The following is a 15,380-nucleotide window of genomic DNA, read 5'->3' on the forward strand; positions in this document are numbered from 1 at the left end:
AAGTTAAAAAAAAAAAAAAGAAAGAAAAAGAACCTCTGCCTGCTCAGCTAGCCACCTCAGCAAAGCCACACAAGCGAAATCCTCGGCATTCCTCCGAACCCTCCTGCCTTCCTCTCCAGGACTCCTCTTCACTGCTAACCTTAGATTTACACACACTTTCTAATCTACCCAGCACTGTCAGTTACAGCATGTAAACACTCCAGTCACGTTAAAGAGCACTCATTGCTCTAGTCTTCAAACCTCTCCCCACTCACCTCACCCTCAAACTTCCCAAATGACCTTAACATAACTTTTACAGACATATTTACCCATGTCCTGAACGGACAAAGAAAAGGCGTTATACTCATGCATCACAAACCAGGACTTCTACAACTACTGGTGCAAGGCACACATATATAGTTCACTGCTGGTTTCCACGGTCCAAGCAAGCACACTTTCTGCATGGATCATAGGGTAGCACACGTTTTAGTATGTTTTATATATTAGTAGAAATGACGATTTTAGGACGGCAGTGAAGGATGTGTGGTGTCACTTAAAGCTTCTCCACCTCTGGAAACCCTTTCTTAAGTAAGCCACAGAGCCAAGGCTGGAACCTACAGAGCTAACCTCACTCCTCGCCCTTTGTCAGCCCCTCCCACACTGAGGCTGCTGGAAAGGACTCTAGAACTTAAGAGAGGGATCTCACTTGCTTTACCTCACTGTAGCTTTTTGGAGAATCTGGTAATTATGGAAGCTCTTTGACCCTGAACATGAATTCAACCTTTCATTTACTTTTTAAATAATATAAACATGTTAACAATCACAAAACACAGAAACACACACACAAAAAAAAGAAAATTAAAACTTAACTTCCTCTTAAGGCTAAGAGGAAGTATAAAACTTCAGATTGTAGATGAGTGAAGCCATGGCTGACAGAGGTCCCTCCACCTCAGGCCTCTGCTGCTACCTAGTATCAACAGTGAGCACTTCAGGCAGTACACACGTAAGGCATTCCAGCCAGATGTTTCTCCCCTTGTTTTTCAGTTCACAAAATTCACAGGACCATTTCACAACAGTGACCACATAAGCGTAAGGTTGTAACTGGCTGCAACATTTTAGAAGTGTCATTATGGACAAGGCTAACTTACAAGCTTCATGCTAATTCTCTGTAGAGTCCAGTTAGTAAAGACAGCAAAGTTACAATCCAGCTAAAATGTACCCCAATTCCAAACATATATTCTTGTAAATGAGCAACAGATTAACCCTTTGCTGACTAGGTTTTAGGGGTGGTTTCTCATTGCAGAAGAAGGACAAATGATCCCTAAAAAGAGGGGGGGGGTATCTAAGGAACTCAAGGAATTTTTTTTTTAAAAGACTTATTTTTATTTTGTGTGTACAAGTGTTCTGCATGTATGTCTGTTCAGAGTATGTTTGCCTGATAACCAAAGAGGCCAGATGAGGGCATCATGTTCCATGAGACGATAGACACTTGTGAGCTGCCATGTGGGTACTAGGAACTAAAAGCGATCCTAATTGGCAAGTGCCATTAACCTGTGAGCCATTTCGTCAAGCCCCTCAGAAGAATCTTATTTTTTTTTCTTCCGGTTTTTTGAGACAGGGTTTCTCTGTGTAGCCCTGGCTGTCTTGGAACTAACTCTGTAGACCAGGCTGGCCTCGAACTCAGAAACCCTCCTCCCAAGTGCTGGAGATTAGATTCTTAACAATAATATTTTCGTCTCTCCAAAGTATGTTTATTCAGAAATCTAAATTTATTCAGATTTATTCAGATACCCTTGAATTGAATTTCCTCTTAAGTCTTCTGAGGAAGTTAAGGGATGCTAAGATTTTCTGTGCCATTCTAAATTGGATTGTAGTTGGTGACACAAGAAAGATGAGCAGTTACCAGTTTGGAATTCCAACATGGCTGATCTCTTCAAATCTATGGGCTATGAGATAAACATATGCCCCTACCTGGATAGATAGATCGTGCACTGACTTATTTAGTGAACATACATACACGCACACACATTCTGTTTTATATATAATTTGTTACAAATAAAAATATTCATAGAAACAAATTTTAAAAATAAAAAAGAAACAATTTCAATTGTTATGAAATATATGATTATAGTAACTAATTTGATATTAAATAGCAAATGAATCATTTAATTAAAAACCTTTAGAAAAATATACAAACTACATTTACTGAATAAGTAATATAAGATTAGACAAAACAGTTTTGAGAAGTCAAAATAAAAATTATACTAAAATAAAGAGAAACTGGGAAAAGTAGTCCTCCCATTCTTTTTTACAGATTGTGGAACTTAAGGGTTTTGTCATTAAGAGGAGATTATTTTGTATTTTAAAAGCTATCAGTTTCTTATAAAAACACTGCCCTTCATTCCAGCCATTGTGTACAGGATGGGAGCACTGGCCGCCAGTGGGGTGTCATACGCCTTTAATCCCAGCACTCAGGAGGCCAGCCTGTCTCCAGAGGGAGTTCCAGGACAGCCAGGGCTACACAGAGAAACCCTGTCTGGGGGGTTAAAAAGGACGGCAGCACATTCCTGTCTAGTCTGTGTATCCCCCTGGAGACTCTATGAGAATTCAATTAGAAGCTCTACTAGAAGAAAACGTACCAGATAAAACACCATATACACTATATGTAAATATATACACTGGGAAATTAAAAGTAAACTTTTATAAAACGGAAGTATAAGAACGGAACATAAGAAAAATGACCTTCACTGTTTCAGAGAAATCTCTGTATGAAGAAAGTAAGAACAACACACAATGACAGGATGAAGGACAGACTTCTCAGACTGACTCTGAGGAAATAGAGAGGAGGGAGACTGTCACGCCTCCAGCCTCCCAGGGGACCAACCTTTAGCTGCTGGGAAAGGATGAGGAGGCCCTGAGTCTGAGCAGAGTTCCAGCGGGAACTGCAGCAGTTCTTCGTTATCTGTGGAGGCTGAGAGGCAGATGCACAGCAGTTAGCACCATCCCTGTAACCCTGGCCTATCATGAAGCTGTAACAGGCAAATGGGGATTTTACTTGCTAGACTTCAAAGTTTACCTCTTTGTAGTGACTTTTCGACGTGGGGCTTTGTGGTCTGTAAGGCCTGGTTTTTATCAAAAGTTATTGCAACTGCTGTGACTGTAACCTACAATTATAAAAACAATTATGGTTGGCAAAATAATCACTGATAAAATTCAATTTCTTACAATTTTCTTTCAGCACCATGGGACAATCTGTATGAACTGACTAGCTCTCCCTTCTTGATTAAGATTCTCAACCAGAATTCTATGTAAATTCAGACATGCAACATGTACATGGATACATTGGATAATCCAGACTTTTCTGAATGTGCCTTCTCTAAAAGACCAGGTCTCTACACGGGACTGGTGAAGTCATGAACAATGGACTCCATTCTGTGTATATATGCTCACTTGGAGGATACCTGTGCTTGCCCTGCACATAACTAGCAGTAAGACAAATAAAATACACAGCCTGATGCAAGCTAATATATACCTTCAGACAGTCTGAGTTAAAACACTGTGAAGTTACTGATTATGGTAGCATTAAGCTAAAACAGATTCCAACAGATTCTAGAAGCCTCCTCTACAACCAGTGGCGCCGTCATTACCTGGATTAACTCATCTTCAGGCAGAGACACTGTAAAGTTCACATGGCAGAGGCAGCAGGGGGTCATGGAGCGAAGTTTGAAATACAGGCTCTGCAGAAAGGAAAGGACTGGTGACTTTACTCTTCACGGCAGGCTAATGAATTTGTGGAGTTAGCTGTCCAGACAGTACACCATAAAAGGTGAAAACCAAGAATGGAAAGCTAAACTGGCCCCTTCTCTCTGAGATGCAGTGTCAGCAACTGGCGGACAGTAAGGTTTAGGTGTTCATAGAATATGATCATGTAAACACAGAGGACGTGAAGTAAGAGGCAGGACTATCTTGGAAGACAAGTGACCGAGGGAACCCAGTTACTGCATACCACAACAATTAGCTAATAAAACTTTATACAACCCACCACTCTGAGCACAACACACACACCAATAAAAGCTTAAGGTTTGTCAACAACTCAGGCTCTTAAACACATTCTACAGATGTACTAGATTATTATGAAAGTTAAGCTACTAAGTTAAACAGCTTCTTTCCTAATGATGTCTCTTAGAAGAACAAGAACAAGCTAGTGCCTCAGTGTGGCACAGGTCAAACTGACAGGCGCCTCAGTGTGGCACAGGTCAGCCTGACAGGCGCCTCAGTGAGGCACAGGTCAGACTGACAGGCGCCTCAGTGTGGCACAGGTCAGACTGACAGGCGCCTCAGTGTGGCACAGGTCAGACTGACAGGCGCCTCAGTGTGGCACAGGTCAGCCTGACAGGCGCCTCAGTGTGGCACAGGTCAGCCTGACAGGCGCCTCAGTGTGGCACAGGTCAGACTGACAGGCGCCTCAGTGAGGCACAGGTCAGCCTGACAGACGCCTCAGTGTGGCACAGGTCAGACTGACAGGCGCCTCAGTGAGGCACAGGTCAGCCTGAGAGGCGCCTCAGTGTGGCACAGGTCAGCCTGAGAGGCGCCTCAGTGTGGCACAGGTCAGCCTGAGAGGCGCCTCAGTGTGGCACAGGTCAGACTGACAGGCTCACAGAAACAGCACACCCCCAGCCACAGGAAGTACTAGGGAGAAAGACTGACCAGTTATCTCGGGTTCCAAGTGACAGGCTCCTACCTTAAGCAAGTTCTCACATAGGCCGTTGAAGTTCTTATTGAGAGCTTGGTTAGTCAAGTTGAGGCTACTTAGTCTGACCACTCTTACTGATGTGAACATCTAGGTGCAGGAAAAAGAACAACACAACATTTTATTTTTTTCCTAAAAGTCTAATAATTGAGAGAACTGGCAAATAATGAATAACTACTGAAATTAAAAAGAATAGTGTTTATAATTGCTATTGGGGGTCAAAAGGAATTAGTATTTAAGTAAAACTTATAATGTATATGCATTTTCTTCAATCTGATAAAAGTTTACCTGTATTTCTGATGTCCAATTATTTATGCCAGGCATAATTTCTGTATTACAACTATAAAAACCTGCCAAAACAAATTATAATTAAAATATGACAGTTTACTGATTTTAGTTTTTAGAAATAATACTTCTCAACTATAAAGTTTAAATATAAAATTTTCATTATTTTTGGCTACATACTGAGCTCAACGCAGTCTGAGATACATGAGATCCTATTTCCAAAACATAACTAACTAACTAACTAACTAAGTAATTAACTAACTAACTAACAAAGAAAGCTAGTCCCCTGGCAATGACAATAGGAAGCAGAACAGCAATGCACGCCTGCTTTATGTCAAAGCAGCTTGCGGCATACCTGAAGGAGGCGGGACATCAGTAAGGAGAGAATGCACATCTTCCATGGCATCAGTGTCATCGATCTAGAAACAGAAAGGTAAAACTACTGTGTGACCATAATCCAAATACGGAAGTTGTCCTGATTCCTAAAAGTTATTTTCATTTTCTGAAAAGCTTAAGATTTAAGAACTAAGAAAATGCAGAGTCATTTCCCCTGCTGATGCACTTCACATCGGGGTAGAGCGGTGTCTCAGAGTTCAAAGTGCTCTGCTGCTCTTCTGAGGCCCACAAACCGAGACTCACAACACTCTAAACTGCAGCCTGAGCGGATCCAGTGCCCTGGGTGACAGCTGGAATAAAAATGGACCCCACAGGATCGTGGATCCGAACACCTGATCTCTAGGTGGTAGAACTGTTTGGGAAGGATTTGGAGGTATGGCCTTGTTGGAGGAGGTGTGTCATTTGGGGCAGGCTTTGAAGTTTCAAATGCTAGACCTTTCTCTCTGCCTCCTACTTAACAGATGAGGACGAAAGCTCTCAACTAGCACTCCATCACCACATCTACCTGCCTGCTGTCACACTCCCTGGCAGGATGGTCATGGACTCTACCCCTCTGGAATTGTAAGTCTCAATAAACTCTTTTCTTCTAGAAGGTGCCTTGGTCATGGTACCTCTTCACAACAGTAGAAAAGTAGCTGAGATACCCTCTTCTTGATTCTGCAGACATCTGCACACATATGCTCATACATACACAGAGACACATGCATATAAACAAATGAAAATGTAAAACAAAAATTCTAGAATCAGCAAATTTCCCCATAGTAACAACTTCAAATACTTCTAAGTAAAACCTTTTATACATTAAAGTATACTGATGGTACTTTTATGCAGACTTTTCAAAAATGTTTATAAAAAATACTCTATATATAACATAAACAAGCCTAAACAAAACCAGTGTTCTTACTTACAATATCCCATAGTCATGTTCACCCACACTCCAGCTTCGCTGCCCAGTCACAGCCACACCTCAAGCCATGACTCCACAAACAAGACCCAAGTAGGGTCACAGGTGTTCCCCATCTGTCTCCTCTCTCACTGAATCTACCCCCTGCCCCCATCTTCTGCCCACAATGGAAGTACTTTTTCTTTTGTGTCTCTGCCCAGCCAGGATCCCATCACCTAATTTATCAGTTATACTCTGGATCCAACTTCAGAGGATGCTTAGCCACCTGAAGAGCCGGTTTGTTAAGACATGTTTAGGGCCCCGACCTGACATTGCCTTTTCCTGATCTGAAGAAGAGTCCTAACAATCCATTTCTTACAAGCTCCAGGAAGCACTGATGTTACTGCTGGCTGTGTAACCACACAGCCCAGAGCCAATTGCATGCTTGAACCACACTGCTTCTCCACTGATCTCCCTTTTCTCCCCATCCTAAACTATAAAGCAATGGAAAACAGACCATAGTTTGGGTTTTCTGCATATGAAAACCCATCTCAGAGGCCAGATGGACAGCTCAGCACTTAAGAACATGTATTGTTCTTGTAGAGAATCCAGCTTTGGGTTCTCAGTACCCATACTTTTGGTGGCTCATAACAAATGCCTATAATTCCAGCAGTGGGGATTTGGATCTCTCTGGCCTCAGGGACAACCTGCATAAACTCATGAAGGTACACATATATCCACACATGCATAAAAACATATGAATAAGCCTTAAAAAAAAAAAAAGAAACAATACCAAAAAGCCCTCCTGTCTCACTCAACTCCGTGTCTGATGGCGATTCCCTCAGCAGTTACCCATGTTTCAGACACTCCTCTCGAGTCTCATTCCAACACAATTCTACTACCAGCTTCCAGAATCACTGGGCTCAAAGCAGCAGATTCTCCTCAGCAACGTTCTTCTCACAATGTGCCTGTATCCCCTGTCTCTCTTAAGCTACTCCCAGGGAAGGGTGAGGGACACTGTTCTGAGAACAGTGAGCTGCTAAGCACCATGCCACAGTCACTCTTCAGGAAAGGACTGAAACACTCAAGACTGTCAACAGTACCTCATGCATGCAACAAGAACACAGTGTACTCAGTATTAAGTGAGATTATTACAAAGTGCATAGAGCCATATGTATCAAATACAGTCATAAAAAGTAAAGACAATTATACTGTGTTAAAAACAGTACATTAACCCAGGTATTGTGTCACACAGCTATAATCCCTGCAAGAACCACACTGTTCAAGATCTCTGTGAGTTCAAGGGTAGTTTGGTCTACAAAGCGAGTTCCAGGACAGCTACACAGAGAAACTCTGTCTTGAAAAACCAAATAGATAGGTAGGAAGGTAGGTAAGTAGGTAGGTAAATAAGTAGATAGATAGGTAAGTAGATAGATAGATAGATAGATAGATAGATAGATAGATAGATAGATAGATAAAGACAAAACCAGAACATTTCCAGAACATTTTCTGATTTAAAGTCATTCAGGCTTACAAAAATATCTCCAAATGGTAAACTACTGCAGGTTGAGTGGCTTTCAATTCCTTCAGATCCCAGCACTCCAGACTCTGATGTCTACACAGATGGTGGAAGTGAGCAATCCTACTCCTTAACTCCAGAAACTAAAGTGCTTGAAAACCAAAACTTTAGAAGTTTCTAATTATTTTTCCTTTTTTGGGGGGGGGGGCTCTAATAGTCCAAGTTGGCCTTGAACTCACTGTATAGTGAAGTCCAATACTTCACTCTGTGAAGGAATACTTCCTCTGGAGCACCAGAATCAAAGGCTTAAACAACTTGTCTAGTGTACATGGTGCTGGGGATCCTGTACAAGGCTTCATGAATGGTAGGTAAGCATTTTACCACATAAGCTATAGCCCCAGCTCCTAAATTTGGAATTTCTGGGCAATTCAGATTTTAGGTTTTTGCTGAATGTCATAGTTAGGGCTTCATTGCTATTATGAGACACCATGGCCAAGGCAACTCTTATAAAGGCAAACATTTAATTGGGGATGGCTTACAGTTCCAGTGTTATAGTCTATTATCATCATGGTGGGAAGCATGGTGGTCATGGTGCTGGAAGAGCCGAGAGTTCTACACTTTGATCCAAAGGCAGCCACGAGGAGACTCTCTTCCCCACTGGGTGGAGCTTGAGTGTAGAGACTTCAAAGTCCACCCCACAGTGACAACATTTCCTCCAACAAGGCTATCCCTCGTATTAGTGCCACTCCCTATGTGCCAAGCATTCAAACACCTGAGTCTACAGAGGCCAAACCTATTCAAACCATCACAATGAGGGTTGCTCAACTTGCATTTTAACTATTATTTTAACCCAAGTGGTTTCAGAGCTATTTACATTATAGCACTAGTTACCAAGTGCTCCTATGGTCAAGTATGTGAAATTTCTACAATTTCCCTGGTAGCTGTAACATAGTACAAGTTGTCACATTGGTTTAAAACCCAATTATAAAATATTTATCTTCTCAGATTTTTAGGACATTATAGTAATGCAGTATTACCTCTAAAACAAAAGCATCTTTTTTCCCATGTGAAAGATCTAACTCCGTAACTTCATCAGAACTTTCTGACTGTGATCTTAGAAGTCTTGAGCGCTGTCTGGGTTCTGGGATGGGTGATCCTATCATCTCTTCAGATACCTCCTGAAAGAAATATAATTACAGACACTGAATTCTTCAGTTTGCTTTTAAAGCTTTATATTAACATTCAGTTTCCTAGTGAGGAAAAAAATCCACAAGATACATTCACTCAACTCTAAAGTTTGGTTTCTCAGGTCAGAGAAGGTGCAGATGCTTTCTTATATCTACAAAAGCAGGTTGGCTGCCCAGGGCACAAGAAGGTCAGGTGACATGCAGTACACAGACGGGGAGCCACAGTGAGCTTGGAGCCTCCCCACCCAGGCACATGTCCTTCTACATACTACCTAGATATATGTCTAGGAAGCGACTGTCTATAAAGACTGTAAAGATTCTCCAGAAGAGGGCACTAGTCTTTCATACGCTTTCTTCTCCAGTAGCAACCCTTCAAGGTTCTATGAGAGTTAAATGTGAAAAGTAAGAAATATGTGTTATATGACAAGATAATACATACATACACAAATGCATGTACAGGATGTACAATTCATTGTGCTAAATAATCTTCAACAGCAACAAAACTGATCTTCTACAAGCAGTGTATGTATGATGTTATCCTGCACAGATGTGTGTGTTTTATACAGCCAACCGGGCCACAATGTGTGAGCACAGCAGGCAGAGCCTGCTGCTGTTCCAGAAACCTCCTTTACAAGAGTTATAATAGAGGTTTTCCAAGATGACGTTAAATGTTCACTGCTAGCATGTGCCTAAGAAAATAAGACACCTGTAGAGTTCAAAGCCACCTGTGGAGCACTGTCATACCATCCATAGGATAACAGAACCTGCCTTGCACACATCCAAGAAAGAGTTTAGTACAATTAACAAAAAATGAGAAAGACATATGCGGCTGTGAGTTAGAAACTAAGTGAAGAGACCACATAAGGCAAGCACATGCCTCTGCAAGCACACACATTCACATACACATACTGCTGCCTCCCTATAAATACATAATTAAAATAAAATTTATAGTTAATATTTATATATTGAAAGGTGGGTACAGACTGACTGCAGTACAAAATTAAAAACCTAAAACTGTTACGTGCCAGTGGCCTAGCAATCAAGCTTGGCACTTTCTCAAACCATTTCTAAGATAAACATAGTAATATATTTAATGTTTCAAGTAAGCAAAGACATACTGGAATAAAATCCATACATGTTGAAATTTTTTTTTTAAAGTTTTATTGCAGTATGATGAGAAAAGTTACATGATTTCAATTTATCTGAATTTGTTAACATTTAAAAACATATTTTAAGTACATAGAATTGCATCACATTCTTGTTTCCCTTTTGTACCCCAACTCCTCCCAGAGACCCCCCTTCAATACCTACAATATCTTTTTTGTCATATTCTTTAAAATTTATAAAACATTATAACAGTAAAAATGAGTATTATAAAAGTTGTCTGATATAAAACAACAATCAATTTAACAGTCTTATGTAGATGCTTGTCTATGGCAATACTGAGAATACAAATGGTTTTCTCAATATAAATTTTACATGTTGAAATTTTTAAAATCACAACAGATTTTCTTCCTAAAAACTAGAGTTGTATGAAAGGCACAGCAACCCAGTTTACTGGGTAAAGGAACTTAATTTGTACTCTTATTAAGTATTGGTTCTCCAGGGGAGCCTAGAGTCATCCCTCAGTTCCCACAGGGCACTGCTTCCAGGACCCCATGGATACTAAACTAGGTGGATGCCCAAGCTGGCATCCCAGAATGACATAGAATCTGCATATAACTTACACACAGTTTGCTCTGTGTGTATGCTTTATTTATTCTGTAGCAACAGACATCAGATCTAGAGTCAAGCACATGCTAGGACACTGTTCTGCACTGAACTCCATGGTCAGACTTCCTTCCCTGTGTTTGTTAAGCCACCTCTAGACTGCATGAAGGAAAGTTGTGTAAGCAGTTCTTACACTACGCTGTTTAAGGACACAAGGCATGAACAAGCTCAGTAAGGTTTTTTCACATTCTCAATCCTGATCTCCCACAGGAGCGCCTTCCTTCACCGTGCCCTTTAGCCACACCGCACCGCCTGCCAAGTTTTCCTGATGTTCATCTCCACACCATCTGTGTGTTATGATGTAGTCACACTTCCACATCATCACTTTCTCTTCTATATCCAGCCAACCCACATGGCCTCAAACCTACAACAATCCTTCTGCCTCAGCTTCCCAATAGCTGAGATTATAGATGTAAGTCAATACCCTGAGCCCCCTCCAAGAGCATTTTAAACTACTTACATAGCCATTTAATAAGTATGCACTGAAAGGCTCTTACTTGGGAGATCTTTCTAGAATAAGGAGTACGGCTATAATAGAGCTTTACTCTGCAGGTTGCAATGGGCAAGAGAAAAAGAATTTCTGGGTGTGTAATGTCCCACAAAAGTCAAACGTGAACATGCACACACATACACACACAGAGACACATGCACATGTGAGAAGTTAAGACCTGGGAGGAGACCCGCCCTGTGGACACTGGATGAGAGGAGGCCTCATCATAAAGGAGGCATTTAAGCAAGGAGAGTAAGAAGGTAAGAACGTCCATGTCCAAAGGAAGACGCCCTCCAAGCACCCTCCGTGCAGCCAGACACTGGGCGGGTGCCTTTACCTGTGCAGGCCTCACTCACCGGGGGGTTGATCTCATACAGTTCTTTGTTTTTTGCAATCGTGTCATTTATTTTCTTCTGCATGTGGGAGATGTGCTGTTCATAGGAGCCATCATTAGGGGTCTTCCCAGCAATCTGGATTCCACCAGGTGTTGGTAAGGCTGCTAAGTAGACTCCTGTGGCCGACTTGTGAAAATAATAGGGATATAATCAGACAATACCAAACAACATGGCTTTCAGTTCTCTGTCTAAGAATGTGCACTGTGCTCTGTATAAAAGACACATGGCTAGGTCATGTCAGTAAGAACATACAAAACCACTCTGCTAACAGGGTTGATGGAATCCAGGAGATTCCTAAGTAGATGGGGACAGCTCTGAAGAGCTCTCTAACTACACAACTGCATAAACGGCTATGCCTTTTTAAAGCTTTACCTCATACTTATACAGGAAAAAAAGAAAAAAACGGAGAAAAAAGTTGAATTCTGAGCAATTTGTCAGAAGAATATGCCCTTCTAGGCAAGCCTAAGCTCCTTCAGTGTGAGTCCAGACCTGTCTCAGTGTACCCCCACAAAAATACAGAAACTAACTTGAAATGAGAGATCCCTTAGCAGAAGGAAAAGTAACTCCAACAGCTTTGCCACCAATGAGTAGGCAGTCTGCCTATAGAAGGGCTACTGCAGACAACAGCTGCGATCATATGGAAAGGGCGTGGTCAGGAACAGGCAGCCTCCTTTGTACATCTCATTCACCCACCTTACTCCATGGCCACCGACACAAACAATTTACTCGATACATTTAGTTTACTATTTAACACAATGATAATTTCTCATTCTACATCAGTCAGTATACATTATCAGTATTGAAAAATTATGGGAAAGATAAAACAAGACAAGCAGAGCAAAATGTAAAGAAGCATAAGCATAAAGGTGGTGTGGCAGCACATGCCTGTAATCCCAGCTCTTAAGAGGTAGAACCAAGAGGATCAGAAATTCAAGACCAGCCTCAGTTACATAACAAGTTCAAGACCAGCCTGGCCTACATGAAACTCTATCTCAAAAAGAGCAAAACCAGGGCTGGTAAAATGGCAAGGAAAGACACCCTGTGCAAGGCTGGATGACCTGCGTTCCATGAGACTACATGGTGAAAGGAGAGAAGTGACTCCACAGGCTGGTCTTTGGTCCCAACATGTGCACCACAGTATGTGCACCATGGTGTGTGCACGTCCACAAATAAATGTGAAATAACAAGAGAGAGAGAGAGAGAGAGAGAGAGAGAGAGAGAGAGAGAGAGAGAGAAAAGAAGCATTCAAGTGGAGCTAAGGAATCAAGGGGAGGTGGCACTTTCCATCTTGGATGCTTGCTTGTATATTTATGTGGAATCCACCAATTGTCAAGTTTTTGACATTCTAAAATGACGTCTGCACAGTGGCTAAACTGGCCCTTGGCAGCACTCTTCGAGAACTTCATTAGCAGAGCCATAATGCAGCTTCTCATGTCAATACTAAGAAGACCTGACAAGCCTTAGCATCACCTAACACTTTGCTAACATACTGGCTGATGACACACCAGCCTTGAACTGCAGAACCAGATGGGCCTCAATTTGAAACCACTGTCAGCATATATGAGCCTGTCTCTCTGGCATTACCCATGGCAGCACTGTCTTCTGCTCTTAGGTGACATCCAGCAGCGGACTGTCCTGTCAGCTATCACAAGAGCTAGCCTTCAGATCCTGCGATTCTGGCGCACACAATGCAGCGGCCCAAATAACGGCAGGCGGCTGTAAATGGCATCACTAGGGGAGCATAAAACCATGGAGCAGGCCTGGGGTTACATCAGTGCCATAAACTAACCAGCTCACCACAGTCAAATAATTATCTCCTACATACAAAAACATACAGCTGAGCATGGTGGTGTATGCCTGCAAATCCAGTACACAGCAGGCTGAGGCAGAAGGATCATGACTTCAAGTCATGCACTCACTCATTAGGAAGAACCTTGCCTCAAAATCTAAAAAATTAAATAAAATTTACATATTTGGTCTAATAAAAAGAGGAAATGAAACAGAAAACAATTTTGTATTTTAACTATAAATTTTTAGAGAGAAAAAGACTAGAATATCCATAGATTTTATAAATTAAATATCTCCATATATGATGAAAAGATGACATAACAAATACAATTTGAAATCTGCCAACACACAGATGAAAATCCTGTAACTGTCAACAGCCCAATATATAATAATAGAGTCCAGATCAGTGGTTTCAACTCAACAAACCTGGAATGATAGACTGATCCCTTAAAACTATGTAAAAGCAAACCCCCAGACTTACTTCCTGAAATTTCTCCAACAGTTAAAGGCTTGATGTCTGTTTCTTTAGCTAAGTCTTCTACTTTTGTTAACGTACTCTCTTGAGACAGGGTCTTGCTGTGTAGCCCAGGCAGGCCTTGATCTCCTGATCCTAGGTGCAGGGTGATGAGGATGCACTAGCACATCTGTTTACCCTATCTCTTACACACGGCTCCCCAGCCTCTCAGTTGACAGAGGCCTCTGCACTCACCGCTAAGCCCATCAGCATGTTCTCGCCCACTGTGATCTGAATTCTCAGTCCAAACAGAGCATTCATTCCTTTGAGTTTGAGCTTGTTCATCAGTTGAGTGTGTACTTCATATTCCATAAACGGCAAGAGATTACTGATAGCTGTAGCATTGGCTTCTGCCTGTGCTTTCTTTTTTAATCGACATAACCTACAAAGGAGAATGATTCTGTAAATGCACTGTGTTCTTGGAACTGTCCTAAGAAACGTCGGATGGGGACTGGGTTAACTGAGAGCTTAAGAAACGTCGGATGGGGACTGGGTTAACTGAGAGACTGGGTTGACTGAGAGCTTAAGAACCGTCGGGTGGGGACTGGGTTGACTGAGAGCTCTCATTAGGATGCCTGAGGTCTGGTTTGATCTCTAGCACCATTAGCACAGACTCCCTAGAAGCAAGCTTACACATTCACTAATCTCTAACACATTTGTTACACTATAACCTGTCGCTTTGCCATTTCTGTCCCTAGGTGTATCTTTACTGGAAGTTCAAATAAGTAGAAATTAAAAACCTCAGAATCTCTAGAAATGCATTAATTAGTCAGAATCACTACACAATTAAAAATCTTAGGTTCCGGGGTTGGAGCTGACTCAGCAATTAAGAGCACTGGCTGTTTTTCCAGAGACCAGAATTCAAGTCAGAGTTCCCACATGGCAGCTCACAAGCATCTCTAACTCCAGTTCTAAAGGATCTGATGCCCTCTTTTGGTCTCTGCAGGCACCAGTATGAACATGGGGTACAGACAGACAGACAGACAGACTGACTGACAGACATGTAGGCAAACACCACACACATAACTACAGGATGGGTGAGCAGCAGAGATAAATGTTAGCTTAAGTTCACATATTATTTGAGCACCTGTTATGCAAGGGAAAGCTTTCAAAGAGAGCACAGATCAACATAGTACACATATAACAGTCACACAGCAAAAGAGAGCACAGGCCAGCATGGTGCACATCCAACAGTAACGACAGCCAGAAAGGCACTGGTAAAGGCCGTCTTTACTGTGCTCACAAGAAACACCTGCACATGAAGTGTTTCCAACATAAAAATAAACACATCTCCACACAAACAAAAACAAATACTCATCACCAACAGATCATCAAAAAATACTCAAGGATATATACTTCAGGGGAGGGGGAGGCGATCCCCAATGGAAGCAGAAGACAGAAGAAGAAAAACACTAAATAGAATA

At 41.7% G+C, this 15,380-nt stretch overlaps 1 protein-coding gene across 8 annotated transcripts in view; it reads right to left on the reverse strand.

Annotated features, from left to right (window-relative positions):
- C2cd5 (C2 calcium dependent domain containing 5) overlaps positions 1 to 15,380 on the reverse strand; it is a 107,932-nt gene that overhangs the window by 17,675 nt on the left and 74,877 nt on the right. For all 8 annotated transcript variants that reach the window (XM_031383830.1, XM_031383826.1, XM_031383831.1 and 5 more), the window contains 9 exons: positions 14,152 to 14,338; positions 11,616 to 11,780; positions 8,850 to 8,990; positions 5,370 to 5,433; positions 5,018 to 5,079; positions 4,721 to 4,819; positions 3,627 to 3,716; positions 3,056 to 3,143; positions 2,864 to 2,950 (listed from right to left, as the gene is read on the reverse strand). In XM_031383830.1, coding sequence (XP_031239690.1) covers positions 2,864 to 2,950; positions 3,056 to 3,143; positions 3,627 to 3,716; positions 4,721 to 4,819; positions 5,018 to 5,079; positions 5,370 to 5,433; positions 8,850 to 8,990; positions 11,616 to 11,780; positions 14,152 to 14,338 — 983 coding nt within the window. The remainder of the gene's footprint in view (positions 1 to 2,863; positions 2,951 to 3,055; positions 3,144 to 3,626; positions 3,717 to 4,720; positions 4,820 to 5,017; positions 5,080 to 5,369; positions 5,434 to 8,849; positions 8,991 to 11,615; positions 11,781 to 14,151; positions 14,339 to 15,380) is intronic.

This window comes from Mastomys coucha, unplaced genomic scaffold, assembly GCF_008632895.1.
Source record: "Mastomys coucha isolate ucsf_1 unplaced genomic scaffold, UCSF_Mcou_1 pScaffold20, whole genome shotgun sequence".
NCBI lineage: Eukaryota > Metazoa > Chordata > Mammalia > Rodentia > Muridae > Mastomys > Mastomys coucha.